At 37.3% G+C, this 16,205-nt stretch overlaps 3 protein-coding genes across 4 annotated transcripts; all 3 read left to right on the forward strand.

The window, feature by feature from the left end:
* Positions 1-6,345: 6,345 nt before the first annotated feature.
* On the forward strand, positions 6,346-10,692 carry LOC149709228 (steroid 17-alpha-hydroxylase/17,20 lyase-like). Of its 2 annotated transcripts, XM_089864615.1 has the most exons (9): positions 6,346-6,506; positions 6,744-6,923; positions 7,669-7,717; positions 8,595-8,639; positions 8,736-8,885; positions 9,183-9,391; positions 9,530-9,655; positions 9,735-9,839; positions 10,174-10,692. In XM_089864615.1, exons 1-9 carry the CDS (start codon positions 6,476-6,478, stop codon positions 10,656-10,658), a joined length of 1,380 nt encoding a protein of 459 aa, XP_089720741.1. In that variant the 5' UTR covers positions 6,346-6,475; the 3' UTR covers positions 10,659-10,692. The 2 variants fall into 2 exon arrangements, with proteins under 2 accessions (XP_089720741.1, XP_089720742.1); XM_089864616.1 differs by lacking the exons at positions 6,346-6,506; positions 6,744-6,923 and adding an exon at positions 7,454-7,567.
* Positions 10,693-11,201: 509 nt separating this feature from the next.
* On the forward strand, positions 11,202-12,726 carry LOC149709229 (cytochrome P450 2G1-like). Its single transcript, XM_089863936.1, has 4 exons — positions 11,202-11,367; positions 11,517-11,696; positions 12,195-12,288; positions 12,528-12,726. The coding sequence occupies exons 1-4, from the start codon at positions 11,202-11,204 to the stop codon at positions 12,724-12,726; spliced, it is 639 nt and encodes a 212-aa protein (XP_089720062.1).
* Positions 12,447-14,180, forward strand: LOC149709230 (cytochrome P450 1A1-like). Its single transcript, XM_089864617.1, has 4 exons — positions 12,447-12,959; positions 13,026-13,151; positions 13,223-13,327; positions 13,621-14,180. Exons 1-4 carry the CDS (start codon positions 12,776-12,778, stop codon positions 14,103-14,105), a joined length of 900 nt encoding a protein of 299 aa, XP_089720743.1. The 5' UTR covers positions 12,447-12,775; the 3' UTR covers positions 14,106-14,180.
* The last annotated feature ends 2,025 nt before the right edge of the window (positions 14,181-16,205 follow it).

The raw sequence follows: 16,205 nt of genomic DNA on the forward strand, positions 1-16,205 counted from the left end.
TGACGGGAATTGATTCAGTCTTAGAAGGAATGTATTATCTCAGTGCAGGCAACGATTCAGAGTATCTGACCTCTCGGTGAGTGGGTTTAGAAAATTTTCCATACAGTGTTCACAGCTTTTACAAACAACACATCTTTCCATATTCTAGCTAGCTTCTCACCTCGAAAGTTAGTTGACTCTTAGGTTAACGTGCAAAAGAAAAATGTGTATGTCAAAATTAGAAACGATTTAATACAATGGCTAGTGCTAAAGAAAAAGATCATGAACTTATGTCAATATGTACGGTCTGTAACGGGAAACGTGATGATGCATTTTCAGAGGCTACATCAAAATCTCTGGCTACAATTAAGAACTTTTCATCAAGGTGGTATGCTCTCGGAAAACACGGTGATTCGTTCAGCCGCATTCAAACAACTGTATTTGATGACAAAAACCCAATTTTTTATCATCGTAAATGCTACAAATCCTTTTGCAATCAAACAAACATTCTGAATTATGAAAAGCTGCAGGAAAGTGTCTTGAGTACTTCAAGTTCCAAAACGAGAGGTAGGCCAAAACGTAAAGAACCTTCAGAGAGCACCATGAGAGAAAACAAAAGAGTACGGGTTTCATTCAATGATAAACTATGCGTTTTTTGCCAACATGACGATGGTTCGAAAACATTCAAAGTCTGTACCCCTGATATGGGTAATAAATTCATTTTAATCAAAACCCATTCGAAAAGAGAAGAAGTACGCGCCAGGTTAGCTTATTTGGTGGAGGATAAAGACGCATTTGCCCAAAACATGCGCTACCACAGGAATTGCCTTCGCCACGAAACAAAAAATGTAGAACTGCAGGTCAAAAAGTCTTCCGAAGTTATACCTGATATGCAACTAGAAAGACCTATCTGTGATTTGGAAATAGTTAACATAGTTAAGCATTGTCTGACACCAACTGACACTTGCCAAAGGCCAGAAACGGATATGAACACTCTGAATATAAAATACAAAACCCTACTCAACGAGAAAAGTGTTCCACATTTACCCGAAGATATCTTCAAGAAACATATCAAGGCACTTTTAAAGAAAAACATTTCTGATATAGAGTTTTTTAAAAGGGGTCGATTTTCTCAAAAGGTATTTCGTACCAAGACCAGAGATCTGATCCTAGAAGAATATTTTGAACAACAAAATATTGCCGATGAGATGGGGTGCTTTTTGGAGACGGCTAAGGCGGCTAGACGGGAAATCAGTGAAATGACAGAATGGAAATTTGAAGGATCTTTCTCTGACTTTAAATTTCCAAAAAAACTCACACAACTTATGGAATGGATAATAGTTGGCCCGCAAGATACCCTGACTGGTAAGAGGAATGATGAGGCTATTGCAGCCGCAAAAATTTTGGCTCAGCATGTGGTTTCATGCTTCAAATCAAAACGGCAAGTCTCGTATAAAGGGAAGTTTGGGTCTGGGTTTTGTAAAAACCGTGAAACCCCCTTAACAGTTGGAAATGCTTTAATGATGTATCAAAGAAATAGATCGAAACAAGATTTAGAATTTTTTTACGACCTCAATCTTTCAATTAATTACAAGAATGTCAAAAGAATAACAAAGAGTCTGTCTGATTATATTATCAAGGAGACGTTGACTGAAAACAGCATTAGAAACATCTTGCCAGCTTTCGTTAAAGAAGGAGTTCGGCCCATTTTTGCCACAGATAATATCATGGCGCAGATTTGTTAATTGCTCAGAAGCGAAGCGTAGGAGCTAAATCTCTGAGAAAATTATGCAGATTTTCTGACAAAAGCTTAATTTCAAACCAAACCCTAATCAATATTGATTATTTACCGTGCATCAAACCTCTTGATCCAGAAATACATTATTCATCATTTTCTCCATACATTTCATTGGGGAACATAAATGATTCTGTCACCATTAATTCAGCAACAGACTTATCGATTCTTTGGTTACTTCTTGCGTCTACAGCAGTTATGCCTAATATTACGAAGAAAATAGTCTGCGATGTAAATGTTTCCGATGAAGAAGGCGCGAACTCTACCCAAAGCAGTGACTATGTCGAAAAAGAAATGAGTGTCCGAAATGAAAACCAAGAGAATGTAGTAGATGAACCTGAATTGGTGGCTAAAGGAAATTTAAGTAAAATTCCAACCTGGGGAGCATTCCATTCTCACATAGTGGAAGCCGTGGACGAAAGTGATATCGGTATAGTAACGCCTTTATATGGTCGCAGTCCAACCGAATGGCCTGTTTTAAGAACCATTTTGGCCCATGCTGAGAAAATTAACAACACCATAAGTGGAGGTGGATCTAGACCCATAATTACCCTCGATGGTGATTTGTACGATCGCGCCGTTAAAATGAAAGATTACAAAACACACTGGGTGTTCCGTTTGGGATCGTTACACACAATTATGGCTTCTTTAAAATGCTTATGAAAGTACATTGAAGGAAGTGGTCTTGATGTGGCCTGGGAAGTGGCTGGAGTATATGGGGCAGCAACAGTCAGTCAGATTTTAGAGGGGCGACACGTGTATAGAGGTCTAGAAGCACACATCATCACACTTCTCGCTATTCACTCCTTATTTTTGGAGAATACACTTTCTGTAGACGAAAAATTTCATGTTTCAAAACAAATGATTGAGCTCCAGAAATTATTCGAAGATGATAAAGAACCATCTTCTCTCAGATCAGACGTCTTAGCAGCTCAAAAAGCTTTAAACAATGAGAACGTTCTTCAAAAGCTAAAAGTTCGAACATCCGAATGCAAAGGGAACGGAGCCTTTCTTCAAAACTACATTAAGCAAGTTCTTAACTTGCTCTCGTTTATCCATGCAACTCGCAGCGCCAACTGGAAGCTTCATTTAGCAACCCTAGAAGAAATGTGTATATACTTTCACGCCCACGATCAACAAAATTACGGTCGCTGGGCACCTTTATACATAGCTGACATGAAAGAGCTAGAAATTGAAGATCCCGAAACTTGGAGCTTTTTAAACAATGGCAACTTTGTTATTACCAAAGGTAAAGTTCCATTCACTTCATTAGATCCTGACCATGCAATTGAACAGGAACATAAGAAAATGAAGATCAGAGGCGGAGTCGTTGGAATAACAGGAAACCCTACAGCTCTCCAAAATTACTTCACAATTGCACCACTGTTAAGTTCGATGGTTGAAAAATTTAAGGAACAAGCAGGCATAGAAAATAGAACCCCTTCATCGCTTCACCATGAAAGCTATGGAAATAAAGGATATAAAATTGTTAAACATGCCATAAGTATATCCTTAGCAATTTCCAAAGAAGGCAATCCATTTCTTGACGGTGATATCCATAATTTGATGACATTTGCTGTACCGTCTACCGAAATTGCAAATGACATTTTGAATAGGGATGAACTTGGAAAAGCAGCTTTCTCCAAATTTGTCGAAGAAAGACTTATTCAACGTTCCGTGGGGTTTTGGGATTCACAAAAACGAAACAAATATAAATATTTCAAGGACTTCGGATCTCAAACCACCATTAAAGTCAAAGGTGATCTCCAAACTCTTAAGGAAGAGAGAAGCCTAATCTCAAGACTATTGGTTGTTGCAAAGGCAAGACCAGATCTGGCCGCGAAAGATGCCATTGGGGAATACGAGTTTCAGGTGTCACCTCCATCACTTTTCAATCCTGACGGCACTATGCACATGCTAGCTAATAAACACGAACTTATAACGGAAATCTTAAAGCTGCCACTACCAGAAGTCCTAAACATCTATGGCCGTACACTTCCTGAAAGAAAGGTCCTCATTATTGATGCCATGTGCGTCGTTCAATCCTTCCAAAGCTCTAAGGATATTACCTCGGCACAAGAACTCTCAGATAAATTTGTACAAAAAGTTGAGCGCATGGGTTTTATGTACGACGAAATAAGGGTACTGTTTGATCAATACGTTGTGGCTTCTTTGAAAGATGCAACACGGTCTAAGAGAATTGGGAAAAATACAGCCGTCCACTACCACGTAAACGATGCAACCAAATTTCATAACGTGAAAAAATTTCTTCTCCATTCTGAAACGAAGTCCGAATTGACTTCTTATCTTTCGGATAAATTATTGTCTTATTTTAAAGACAGTGAGACGATCTTAGTAGTTTCTCATCATAATCTGATTTCGGCGAATCGTCCATTGGAAGATGTTTTTGCAAGCCAAGAGATGAGACACGGTCGTCATTCATTGGAAGAAGCAGATCAACAAATTATTCTTCACGCCCAAGACGTTGCGAGAATAAGTCCCAGAGGCACTCAACTGGATGTATATTCGCTAGACACTGATGTACTAGTGTTCCTCACAGGATTTTACAAAGATATACCAACTAGTACAACGATGCTCCGAAACAAAGAACAATATAAAATTAACGACTTCTACTACAGACTAGGACCAAAAAAAGCCTCAGCGTTGATCGGTTGGTATTGCTTTAAAGGCTGTGATAGTACTGGATGTTTCGCAACCAAAGCTCTTAAATCCCACTTCAAAACCTTAATGGCATGTGATGACAGCATCTTGGAGGCATTTGCCCTTTTTGGAACCAATGCCCTTATATGTCATGAAATCGTTGGACAAATGGAAAGGTACGTCTGCCTTCTCTACAAAACGAATGCAGATCATGAGTCTTTGAAAGACCTTCGTTGGGATATGTTTGCCAAATCCGGAAAGGAAGGAAGGCAACTTCCACCAACAATGGCTACCTTGATACCACACATTAAGAGAGCTTATTTACAAAGCTTAGTGGTTAAAAATTCTAACACAACAACGCCAAACTTTCCCAAACCAACGGAGTTCGGTTGGGAGGAAAGGAATGGTGTTTTCCATCCACAGCGGTGTACGTTGCCTCCAGCACCAGAAGCCCTTTTAGCTTTGCGAAAATGTTCTTGCAAGAAAGGCTGTCATGGTAGATGTGGTTGCTTCAAGAACAATTTGAACTGTACAGACCTTTGTAGTTGCAACGAATCATGTCATAACTTAAAAATTATTCAAAATATTGAAGAAGAGACTTTTGCTAATTTGAACTTTTTATGAGTTGCATATTCTAATTTACCTGATTTAAACTGTCTTAAAATTCACTTTCAAGCATAAATAACCAAAAATAATGAATTAAATATGTTAAATATACTTTACTTGGTTGAATTTAATTTATTTAAATATAATGTATTATGTTGCTTAGATTTTGTGTAAGAAAGGTTTGTAGTGTTAGGCGTATGGGAAGCGTAGCGAAGTTAAAAGCTATAGTTCTAAAGGTGGGTTTCCATACGCGCTTGAAAGTCAAAAAGATTGAGCTTGAGCGTTTCAAAATCCGTGCGTCTCAAGCGTTCCAATAACTATTGCCATCTTGCGGCGTAGCATAAGTATGAGCACAAGCGTTACCTGTTTCCAAAGAATATAAAAATAGGTGCTTAGCTCGCGTTGCAGTTCAAAAAATTCTGAAATCAAAATGGTGAATATCAATCAGCGGAAACGACGTTTGCTTATTAAACGGAATTTGTTGCTAATTCAGTTGTATTATCAATGAATTTCAAAGTTCAAGCCAAACAAAAATAAACACATAGATTTACACGTGTCCTCAAACTTTCAAAGGCTATTTGAATAGCAAAATACCGAGATAAAACCTATATTGAACCTACTTGATAATTTCATTTCAGTTGCAATAAATTTGCAGTGATATTCCACGGTATCTATTTTCTTCGTATATCCCAAATTGCTGGCTTATTTAAAACAAGATAAATAAATATTTCTTTCATCACCACCGTTTCTTTATTTCCCTGCTTGCTTTTTAATTAATTCTTTCAATTCGCGTTGTGTAGGCATCTTTATTTCTCAATCCGAGTCCGAACTTATAAAAACTTGGGCCTTGGCCATATGGAATTTGATTCTCATTGGCCGAAACGTCTATGACGTCAAGCTTGAACTGCCTAAGCTCAAGCAAATATCTACTCACGACAGATACAAGCTTGACGCTATTTTCAAGCGCAAGCGGGCTACTTTTCAATCGCAAGCTACTTTAAAAGCGAGTATGGAAATGGTACCGACCTGGAGCTTAAGCGTAAACTTGAAATTTTCAAGCTTGAGCTCAATCTTTTTGACTTTCAAGCGCGTATGGAAACCCACCTTAAGAATCACAAAGTTCCAGCAACAAAAAGTGAATTTTTCGTGTAATTGAAAGAGTTAAAACTAATTAATTTCAGCTGATAAAATTTTGAAGACAAGTATAAATCGATAGTTTATGACGTGTTTAATCTATTTCACTTATAAAATCAAACTTGGCTAATTTTGCCAAGTAAAATACAAGCGTCTCCTGACTAGATGGATTCTGACAGCGAGCAGCCATTAGATAGCAATTTTGCGATAAAATCGTGGCTGATTTCGTTTGCAGTTGGATTATTTACGTTTTGCTTAGTGAGACTATGGATCAGAGTGAAGGAATTGCCACCGGGTCCTATGCCATTACCGTTTTTTGGAAATTTATTGAGTATGTTTGTGTCATTTAGTATGTCTGTTAGTTTGACACTAAAAGATTGTTATTTTTAAACACCTTTTCGCTAAGGCTTACCAAGGACCTTTAACTGACAAACCCCAAACCCCCCCCCCCTTTATCAGACTAAACGATGCTTCTTTCTCGAGTTGTCAGTTAATTTGTATTTATGACCGTAAACGTGGTGATATCAATGTAAAGTTTAAATTTATCTTCGTTCATTTATTTTCAAAGAATTTTTTCGCGTTAAATCAGTGAAGGCAGTCTTATTCGAATTCAAGAAAAAATATGGAGGTGTTTACACTTTGTGGATGTGCGATAAACCGTATGTTATTGTTACCGATTGGGAATTAGCCAGAGAAGGACTCATCACGAGGAGAAATGACATCATTTCGAGACCAAACATTAGATCGGGTACGATTAATTTTTATTTTAATAAACAAAATAAAAGTTCAATGTGTTAATTAAGAAAGTTTAAGGAACATTTTAACGCACTTACATCAAAAGTATATAGATCTAAAAACAATAAGTACACTTCCTTAACAATTCCCTGCCTTTGGCTGTTGGAGATTCAAGTCCATTAGATGATTCGTCAAATCCTTCAGAGTTGTTCTGAGTAGTGCAATTGTACTTTTTAGTACATTTTAAAGTCTAATTCAGTACGGTTTGATGTTTGAAAGTACATTTTCAAATTCGGTTTTTTAACATTAGCGTCTATGGGACGAAAATTACGCCAAAAGCCTTTCGTTGAGGGGGACGGGAAATTTAATACCCCAAGGAGCGAAAAAACGTTTTCAAAAAGCCTCCAATTGGGGTAGTACGTTTTACTATTGAGGAAAGTACGTTCCCAAAAATCAAAGGAACAACACTGATACTGGCTATATGTGTCCAGACATTGACGCCTAAGTAACTCAGGCATGTGTAGGACTTGTTGTTGACGGCGTTCAGTGAATAAAATCAATCGCACGTACTTTACATTACCGTTATCTTTGATATGTACACTGAACACACCTGTGTGACGTCGATTAAACAGTAAACTCGAAAAACAAAGCTGATAGGTGCACAAATAATTTTAAGAATCACACATTGAACTTTGAAACCTTCCGTTGGAATCTTCGGATAGCCGAGGTCTAACACTTTTTTCATTCCATTTTTATAGCAAATCACATGAGAGATCATTTCATGGGTGTTGCAATGGAACCAAATAATAACAAGATGGCCCAAGGGCTGGGCCTTAATAGTAATTTTACACGGCTCACGTGACCCCCCGTATAGTTGATTTCCAATAAATCGTACAACTAAAAACATTTCTGAAACACAATCGTGTATCCCTTTAATTTCTAATAACGTCACATTTCAAATAATATTAATGAAACTAAATTGTGCACCCCACTAAAGTATAATTTTTAAAAACCATACGAATCAAATAATGTATTTAAACAAAATCCTGGATCCCCTAAACCAGAAATCACTATGACCGTAAAGCGTCCCCTCTATTTTACGAAACCTAACCTAACCATCCAGCATAATCTCTGATGTATCACGCGCACAAAGTGCAGTAGTGCACGAAAATTATCATCTTGTTTCCCTTCACTCAAAAAAGCCCGCGAGATTTAAACTACCTTTCTTTCCTCTCTCTCCGAGCGGGATGCCCCCTCTCCCTCTTCCCCCTCTCACTAATATACCAGGCAGGCAGTTCTCTCTCTACGCGGAGCTTCCTATCCATCCAGCATAATCTCTGATGTATCACGCGCACAAAGTGCAGTAGTGCACGAAAATTATCATCTTGTTTCCCTTCACTCAAAAAAGCCCGCGAGATTTAAACTACCTTTCTTTCCTCTCTCTCCGAGCGGGATGCCCCCTCTCCCTCTTCCCCCTCTCTCTACGCGGAGCTTCGTATCGCCACCGCGTACGCTAGCGATCTCTCTCTCTCATCGCAAGCGTACGTTTCGCGGACGCGACCGGTTTCCCTCTCTTATCGTAAGCGTTCGTTTCGCGGACGCGTCCGGCACAGGGACAGGGACAGGGACAGGGGTTTTGGTGCCGTTTCTTAAATTTTACCGAAATTAAAATTCCGTGTAAAATTAAAAAATGGGAAGTAAGCCGTAAAGTTGTAGCAGGAGCCGTGAGGTACAGTCATTACAGTAATGCCAGTGTCTGGCTTGACCTTAGATAAAAGGAATACGCATCTAATAATAATTTAAAAATTGAAAATTACCAATTTAGAATATTTGCTGATTCCGAGAGATTAGCTACCATTACACGAGAAACCACTGCTTCATTTATTACAAAAATGCTTCAATGCGGGAAATCCGTCAATCCAGATGTTGATATACAAGAGTTACTAATCAGAATTATTACCGAAACAGCATTTGGGTAAGGGGCTAAAATTTTATGAGCGGCTAAATGTGCGCCTGTTTTGGTTTTTATCAAGTTTTATCAACTGAATAAATTTCGCCCTTGTCCAAAATTTTACAAGAATGGATATGTTTTTACCCCTAAATATTGCTCCCTTGACCAAATTATTGTTAATTAGCTTCTTTATTGCCAGCTTCTCCACAATATTGTTGTTTTAGTTTCTTTCTACTCTAAAAAGAGGCGCACTTTTAGCCACTCGTAAAATTTTTGCACGAAAAATTTACATACAAAAGTGAATACACCGTGAACCAACAGATCTGACAACGTGAATGCCGAGGAAACAAAACATCTGACATCACTTTACGATATGTTGAAAAAATACGGTGCAAATTGTCCAGGAGATGCCTCTACTTTGTTGCTTTTGTTGTATTACAATCGGGATCAAATTATGAAGAACATGTCTATCAAATTTGGAGAATTTTTAAGCCAGAAATTCAACAACAATAAGGAAACGTTTCAAAGAGGTAAAATTAACCTCACGACACAATTTGCATTACGCGTTACCGTATTTTACGTTCATAACTGAAGATAGTATGAGAACGAGTCAGACTGGTAGCTAAAACTCAACAAAGCCTGGGGATTCTAATTTCAACTACTTGCAGGAAAAATACGTAACTTTTCGGACGCTGTCTTAACAGCTGGTTTGGAAGCTGACGAAGAGAATAAAGACAGCAAAGAATATCTCGATGATGAAAATATGATGAAAATCATTGGAGTTCTATATTTGGGTTAGTGATTATCCACTTTGAAAATAACTTTTTCGTGTAATAATTTTGAAAATTGAATTTTTAATTTTTTTTTTTGAAGCTGGTACGGAGACTTCGGCCACAACAATGCGTTGGATGATGCTTTTCTTGGCCTCCTTTCCTGATGTACAAAAGAAAATTAGTGAAGAAATTGATGAGAATATAGGTTAGTTTATTAAATCCACGCTTCAGGAATATGCTAGTGTAACGCCAGCAGATCTTTTACGCATACCATCGAGTTATACACTTTTTCTGATAACCAGAGAAGTGGATAATGAGATCAGTTTAGGCGATGTTTTCACTCGGACGATATAATAAAACCTAATGCCGACTGCTTACTCGCTATTTACATTAGACCAGTCGTTCCGTAAGACTCTTCTTACCACCAATTCCAACCCTTCTTCTCATTTCCTACAGCAAGTATTGCTGGATGCCATATATATATAATTTCCGATTTCCCTGTAACACAAATGATAGTATCATTGATTTCTATCATAAAGGGCAAAGAATGCCGTTGTCGTCCGATCGTCAAAACTGCAACTACACTTGGGCGTTTATTTCTGAAAGTCTGAGATTCATACCAGCGGTCCCCCTTGGAATGCCTCACATGGCCAACGTTGACACCGAACTGGGAGGAATCAAAATTAAAAAGGGAACCAACGTAGTATTTCACACGGAAGCAATCCATATGGACCCTGAAATTTGGGAAGAACCCACGAAATTCATGCCCGAACGTTTCTTGGATTCTGAAGGAAAATATCTCGGTGAAAAGATGAAAGGTTTCTTAGCTTTCGGCGAAGGAAAACGAATTTGCGTCGGCGAAAAACTTGCCAGGAATGATCTATTTCTACTTTTGGTAAATTTAGTTCAACGCGTTGAAATAAAACCAGGTGAAGTTTGGACCGATACCATCTGGGAGGCAGAAGCACCAATTCACATTAACGTCCCAAAACAACACACAATTTCTTTTAAATCTAGATTATAGAATTTAATAAAATTAAATGTGGTAAATAAATATTTACTCTATGTAACCGATTTAATTTAGTAATTATACTTTTTTACTAAAAAAAATTGGGCCCTAAAATAAGGAAAGTGGCTCAAATTTGGAGTAACATAAATCAGCCTGCCCATCTTGTTTAGACAATTTTCAATATGTCTTTAAATCCAAGAATGACTCCGCTGTTGCAGTTAATTTTAATTTCAATAAGTTATGGTTCTGTATTTAAACATAATTTTTGGAGAATACAGTAGTTCGTAATTCAAGTCGAAGGCTTTTAGATAGGGCTTTACCTCTTACAGTACAATGTGACTATAAATTAAAGAATATCTTGACAGTTACAGTATATAATAATTTTTATAATTACATTTTGTCCCTGAACATATTTTTGGTCGAATGAATTGATTCAAAATTCAAAGAGGTCGTGAATCATATTTGTCATCTATATTAAAGACTCCGCTTGAAAATTAGTAGAGTTTAGCATACGTTAGAAAAACCTTTACTTGCACCTTCGACCAGCGACGCGGCAGTATGGATTTTCACAGCGAACACCCGTTGGAAAGCATTTTCGCAATTAAATTGTGGCTGATTTCGTTAGCAATTGTATTACTTACAATTTACGTGCTTAGACTATGGATCAGGGTGAAGCAATTGCCCCCGGGGCCTATGCCATTACCGTTTTTTGGAAATTTGTTGAGTATGTTTAATATATAATTTATATTCTGTATGTTTGGCATTGGGTAATCAGTGAGAAATTGTCGAGCCGTAGTTAACACGTTCATGCATTGCCAACGATATCGCGACTAACACCTCATGATATTTTTTGCTTGTATTATTATTTTAAAGCATTTTACCGAGCAAATTCGGTGAAGGAAATCTTACTCGATTGCAAGAAGAAATACGGAGGCATCTACACTTTGTGGATGTGCGATATTCCGTACGTTATGTTGGCCGATTGGAAATTAGCCAAGAAAGCGCTTATCACAAACGGAAATGATATGCTTTCACGAATAACTCTTAAGTCAAGTACGATTTGTTTTTATAATAAGAATTTAGTAAAACAGAGAACTTAAAGGGACACGCATCCAATATTTTCTTCAAAGGTGAACTAAAGTCAGACAACCATTTTCATCAAACTAGATTCTCATTAAACGTTAAAATCATAAACCAAACTTACCAATTTAATTTGCTTCATACAACTTACAATTGTAAAATTTCCTATTCATTGCATACAAATTACAATTGGTTTAATTTTTATACATTGCACAGTAAATTACAATTGGTAAAATTTCGATTCATTGCGTAGTAAATTACAATTGGCAAAATTACTATTCCTTGGGCAGCACATTACTATTGATATTCTATCCATTGCGTAGTAAATTACAATTGGTAAAATTTCTATTCATTGCGCATAAAATTACAATTGGTAAAATTTCTATCCATTGCGTAGTAAATTACAATTGGTAAAATTTATATTCACTGCACGGTAAATTACAATTGTTAAAATTTCTATTCACTGCGCAGTAAATTACATGAGAGAGCATTTCTTGGCAATTGCTATGGAACCGAATGGTAAAAACTACGAAGTGACACGTAAAGTAGCAGCCGGTGCCCTAAGGTGAGCTGTAAATTCGAAAGAAATGCGTCTTATTGGCATCATGAATGTCGTTTGCTTAGTTGTGAGTTATTTATGCAAGAAGTACACGAAATCTTCCCAAGGAAGCAACATGTCTCTCACCTGCTTAAATCCACGCTGAAAGCCTAGTAGAACGAAGTCATGTACTGCCTGCAGGCTTAGCACTCCCTGAAAGATTGCGTTGATCAATTGATGCATATTTGACAAAATTCCCAATCTAGGCAATTTCAAGATTCGGAGATTTTAGCTTGCATTGTAAGAGAATCGACTGAATCTTTTATTACAAAAATTATGAAATTCGGAAAACCAGTCAATCCAGGCGTTCTTACGGAGGAGTTATTTATCGAAATTCTAACCGAAACAGCATTTGGGCAAGTTACAAAAATATTCAATTCAATCATTTCGAATTATATGATTTAAACTATTTGGTGAACAAATTATCAGAGCTGGTAACGTCAATGCGGATGAAATGAAACGTCTAACTTATGTTTACGAAACTTTACGAATTTTCGCCGGAAGATGTCCAGGAGATGTCTCTACTTTGTTGCTTTTGTTGTATTACAAACGGGATCAAATCATGAAGAATATGTCCATCCAATTTGCAGAATTTTTAACAGAGAAATTCAACAAGAATAAGGAAACGTTTGAAAAAGGTAAAACAATATGGTATCGACCAAATCAAAGGTGTAATTGTTCAAAGTTACAACACCATTTTGCAGGTGAAATTCGTAATTTCTCGGACGCTGTCTTAACAGCTGCTTTGGAAGCTAATGAAGAGAATAAAGATAGCAAAGAATATCTCTATGATAAAAATTTGATGAGAATCATTGGCATACTCTATTTATGTTAGTAATTATTCACAATGAAAATCCTTTTTCCTTCTATTTTAATTCTGTAACTGCAATCTTGTTTTAAGCTGGTACGGAGACTACATCCGCAGCAATGCAATGGGCTATGATGCTATTGGCATATTATCGTGAAATACAAAGGCGAGTAAGGGAAGAAATTGACGAACAGATCGGTTAGTATGGACAATTTAGATCTATCACAATAATAGTTCCTTCTATTCACCACAGACTCTTGTTTGAAAGTTGTGAAGTACAGCTTGCCTAGCACTCCAATCGAGCTATTCTGATCGAGTTCAGAGGTTTTAATAACGCTTAGAATGACTTCCCAGACAAATTAGCATAGCTAATGTTAAAAACTACTTGTTTATAGTGACAATTGGCGTAGCTTACCTCGAACCAAAATCTAGTGTCATGTCAAAAGGAGGATGTATTTGATGGGTTTTTAATTTTAACTTTTGATGTTAAGGCCAAAGAATGCCGTTGACGTCGGACCGTAAAAACTGTAACTACACTTCGGCGTTCATTACCGAAAGTCTGAGATTCAGACCGGCTGTTCCACTTGGAGTGCCTCGTAGGACTAACGTTGACACCGAAGTGGGTGGGATCAAACTTAAAAAGGGAACCAATGTCCTATATCACACTGAAATAATTCACATGGACCCGAAAACTTGGAAAGAACCCACAAAGTTCATGCCCGAACGTTTCTTGGATTCTGACGGAAGATACTGTGGCGAAAAAATGCATGGATTCTTGGCTTTCGGCGAAGGAAAACGAAATTGCGTCGGCGAAAAATTGGCCAGAAATGATAGTTTTCTATTTTTGGTAAATTTACTTCAACGAGTCGAAATCAAACCAGGGGAAGTTTGGACCGATGCAAACGTGGAGACGAGTGAATCATTTGGAATTAACACACCTAAACCATTCACAATTACTTTTGAACCAATAATGTAATAACCTAATACGTACTGGTAGAAAGGTCCGTTGCTTCTTATGTAACGTGGAGTTGTTAATAAATTAAAAATTTAATGAGGCTTGATTAAAAATCTGAAGGGTACCTCTTAGTCTCACTTGAAATGAAATGCTTTTAACTTTGTTTTTAATTTTTCTCACTTGCTAGTCTATTTCGACTTAAAAATCTTCACAGTTGACCTCTTGTATTCTCCATCACCATTTCAATATTCTTCGGCCCTCAAGCACCGAACTGTGGCTCGTTGGACAATCAAATACTCATCATTGGTAGTTTAGCGGAATTCAAATTGTTTATTATCTTACCAGTCGCAGTTCTTGGACTGGAGTCAAGAAAAGCCTAGCTATTTTAAAAATGGGAGATAAAATATTAAATTGTTTTTCAATAGAATATAAATCTTTATAAGCTTTCCCTATATTTACACCAAGTTTGTTTAAATACAAGTAGCAACCACCTAAGTCTTTTCTGTCTTTTACAGTAGTCCTCTCCCGCTTTTCTTTTAGAACCACCATCCTTTATTAATCCTTATCACAAACACCGTAATTTCATATAGCAGCCGCTTTGCAACTACTTCTCAATAAGGTCGATTTATTATTCAAAGTCATTGAAAAATATTTGTGATAGTATTACATTTCAGATTTTCCGAGACGTCGAGAGAAAATCTGAAATTCAAAAAATGTAATGATATGTTAACTAAAGCTAGATTCCCACTCGACGGAAAACACGACGGAAACCAGGCATGGGTTCAACCGAAAAATCTTTACGCCGAGCCCGACGGAATTACCGTTCGGCCGGGCGTAAGTTGTGTTCTATTTCTTCGGTTGTGTTCGGCGTTACGTCGGTGTCTCAGCCAATGAAATTATCCCACTGACTACGTCATAAATTTCAAGAGCGTACGCATACGCGAGATAGATTTATAGCCGCCATTTTTTTGAGAGATATAGACCTTTTCACACTTAGAGCGAGGGTGAAAAGGGGGTAAAATTCTCGAGAGGTGAGCATGCGCAGAAAGAATGTTTGTTGCCAGTCTTATTTATGTATCCATTGCTTTTACCTTACTAGTTAGGCATTCGAGTTTATTTTTATAAAACAGTGTTTTACTAATGGTTGTAAAAGTATAAATTGAACTTCCTAGGTGAAATTTTATGGAATTCAATTGATAGGCGTAAAATTGGGGTAGTTTCTAATATTCTACAGACCAAATTGGGCGCCAAGGCTTACGAGCGTGTTATACGCAGCGCTTTCGGGCACGGCATCGGCGATGTCCGCCGATGAAGCGTCGATCCCATACGGTCGCCGAGGCTTAGTGAGTTTTAACCAACTATTATCATTACACCGTTTCCATTAGAACTTTAAAAACTGTTTGTTTCTTAACATGGTTTTAATTTTACTCTCTCGGTTTAAATACTAGGCATTTTATTTTAATATTAAATTATAAAACGTTCTAAAACACGTCCATCGTAGTTTATTTTACACGTTAACTCCATTGAAGGGTAAAACTCATGGCAACAAACTTGCAACTGCTCATGCGCGGCCATAAGTGTGAAAAGGTCTATTACAAAAAGTGGTTGACTAAGGCTTAACGGAAACATGCCACCATGATAGAAAAATTAAAGCTTAATTAATGGAAGAAAAAACAGGTTAGATGTTAATAAGGAAGACTTTATAGAGGAGGTTACAATCTAAGCAACAAGGAGTTTAAAGATACCAATTCAAAGTGCGAAATATATGCCGTGAAAACCACTCCCATTTGTCACGTGACCCAAAAATATCTACCGCCAGGTCCGCCAATCTCAAAATTCAGTCGTAGTGTGAACGGTCTACCGCTGGACGCTGGCGTAAGTTAAAATTTCTACCGTCGGCTGCGTGAATTCCGCCGGGTATTTTCGGTCAAGTGGGAATCTAGCTTAAAGCTTTTATAATCGCGTTTAGTTTAAAACGATTAAATGCAATTACCACTTTATGAACGAAGAAAACAAATTTTTTATTCACTTTCAGAACGAGGAAAAATAAATAATAATTTAACGCCCGTAACAATTAAAAAGGTGGATTACATAAACCAGTTATAAAACTATATCGTTCCT

This window comes from Phalangium opilio, unplaced genomic scaffold (assembly GCF_054372755.1).
Source record: "Phalangium opilio isolate 3A_F unplaced genomic scaffold, DU_Popi_V2 ptg000013l_1, whole genome shotgun sequence".
Lineage (NCBI taxonomy): Eukaryota > Metazoa > Arthropoda > Arachnida > Opiliones > Phalangiidae > Phalangium > Phalangium opilio.

Bases quoted from the DNA above. Each gene is read 5' to 3' on its own strand.
- LOC149709228 (XM_089864615.1), top strand. From the start codon at position 6,476: ATGCCATTACCGTTTTTTGGAAATTTATTGA. The intron at 6,507-6,743 runs GTATGTTTGTGT...TTATTTTCAAAG, and splicing joins GTTTTTTGGAAATTTATTGA to AATTTTTTCGCGTTAAATCA. The intron at 9,656-9,734 runs GTTAGTGATTAT...TTTTTTTTGAAG, and splicing joins CATTGGAGTTCTATATTTGG to CTGGTACGGAGACTTCGGCC.
- LOC149709229 (XM_089863936.1), top strand. From the start codon at position 11,202: ATGGATTTTCACAGCGAACACCCGTTGGAAAGCATTTTCGCAATTAAA. The intron at 11,368-11,516 runs GTATGTTTAATA...ATTATTTTAAAG, and splicing joins GTTTTTTGGAAATTTGTTGA to CATTTTACCGAGCAAATTCG. The intron at 11,697-12,194 runs GTACGATTTGTT...TTCACTGCGCAG, and splicing joins ACGAATAACTCTTAAGTCAA to TAAATTACATGAGAGAGCAT.
- LOC149709230 (XM_089864617.1), top strand. From the start codon at position 12,776: ATGAAACGTCTAACTTATGTTTACGAAACTTTACGAATTTTCGCCGGA. The intron at 12,960-13,025 runs GTAAAACAATAT...ACCATTTTGCAG, and splicing joins TAAGGAAACGTTTGAAAAAG to GTGAAATTCGTAATTTCTCG. The intron at 13,328-13,620 runs GTTAGTATGGAC...TTTGATGTTAAG, and splicing joins AGAAATTGACGAACAGATCG to GCCAAAGAATGCCGTTGACG.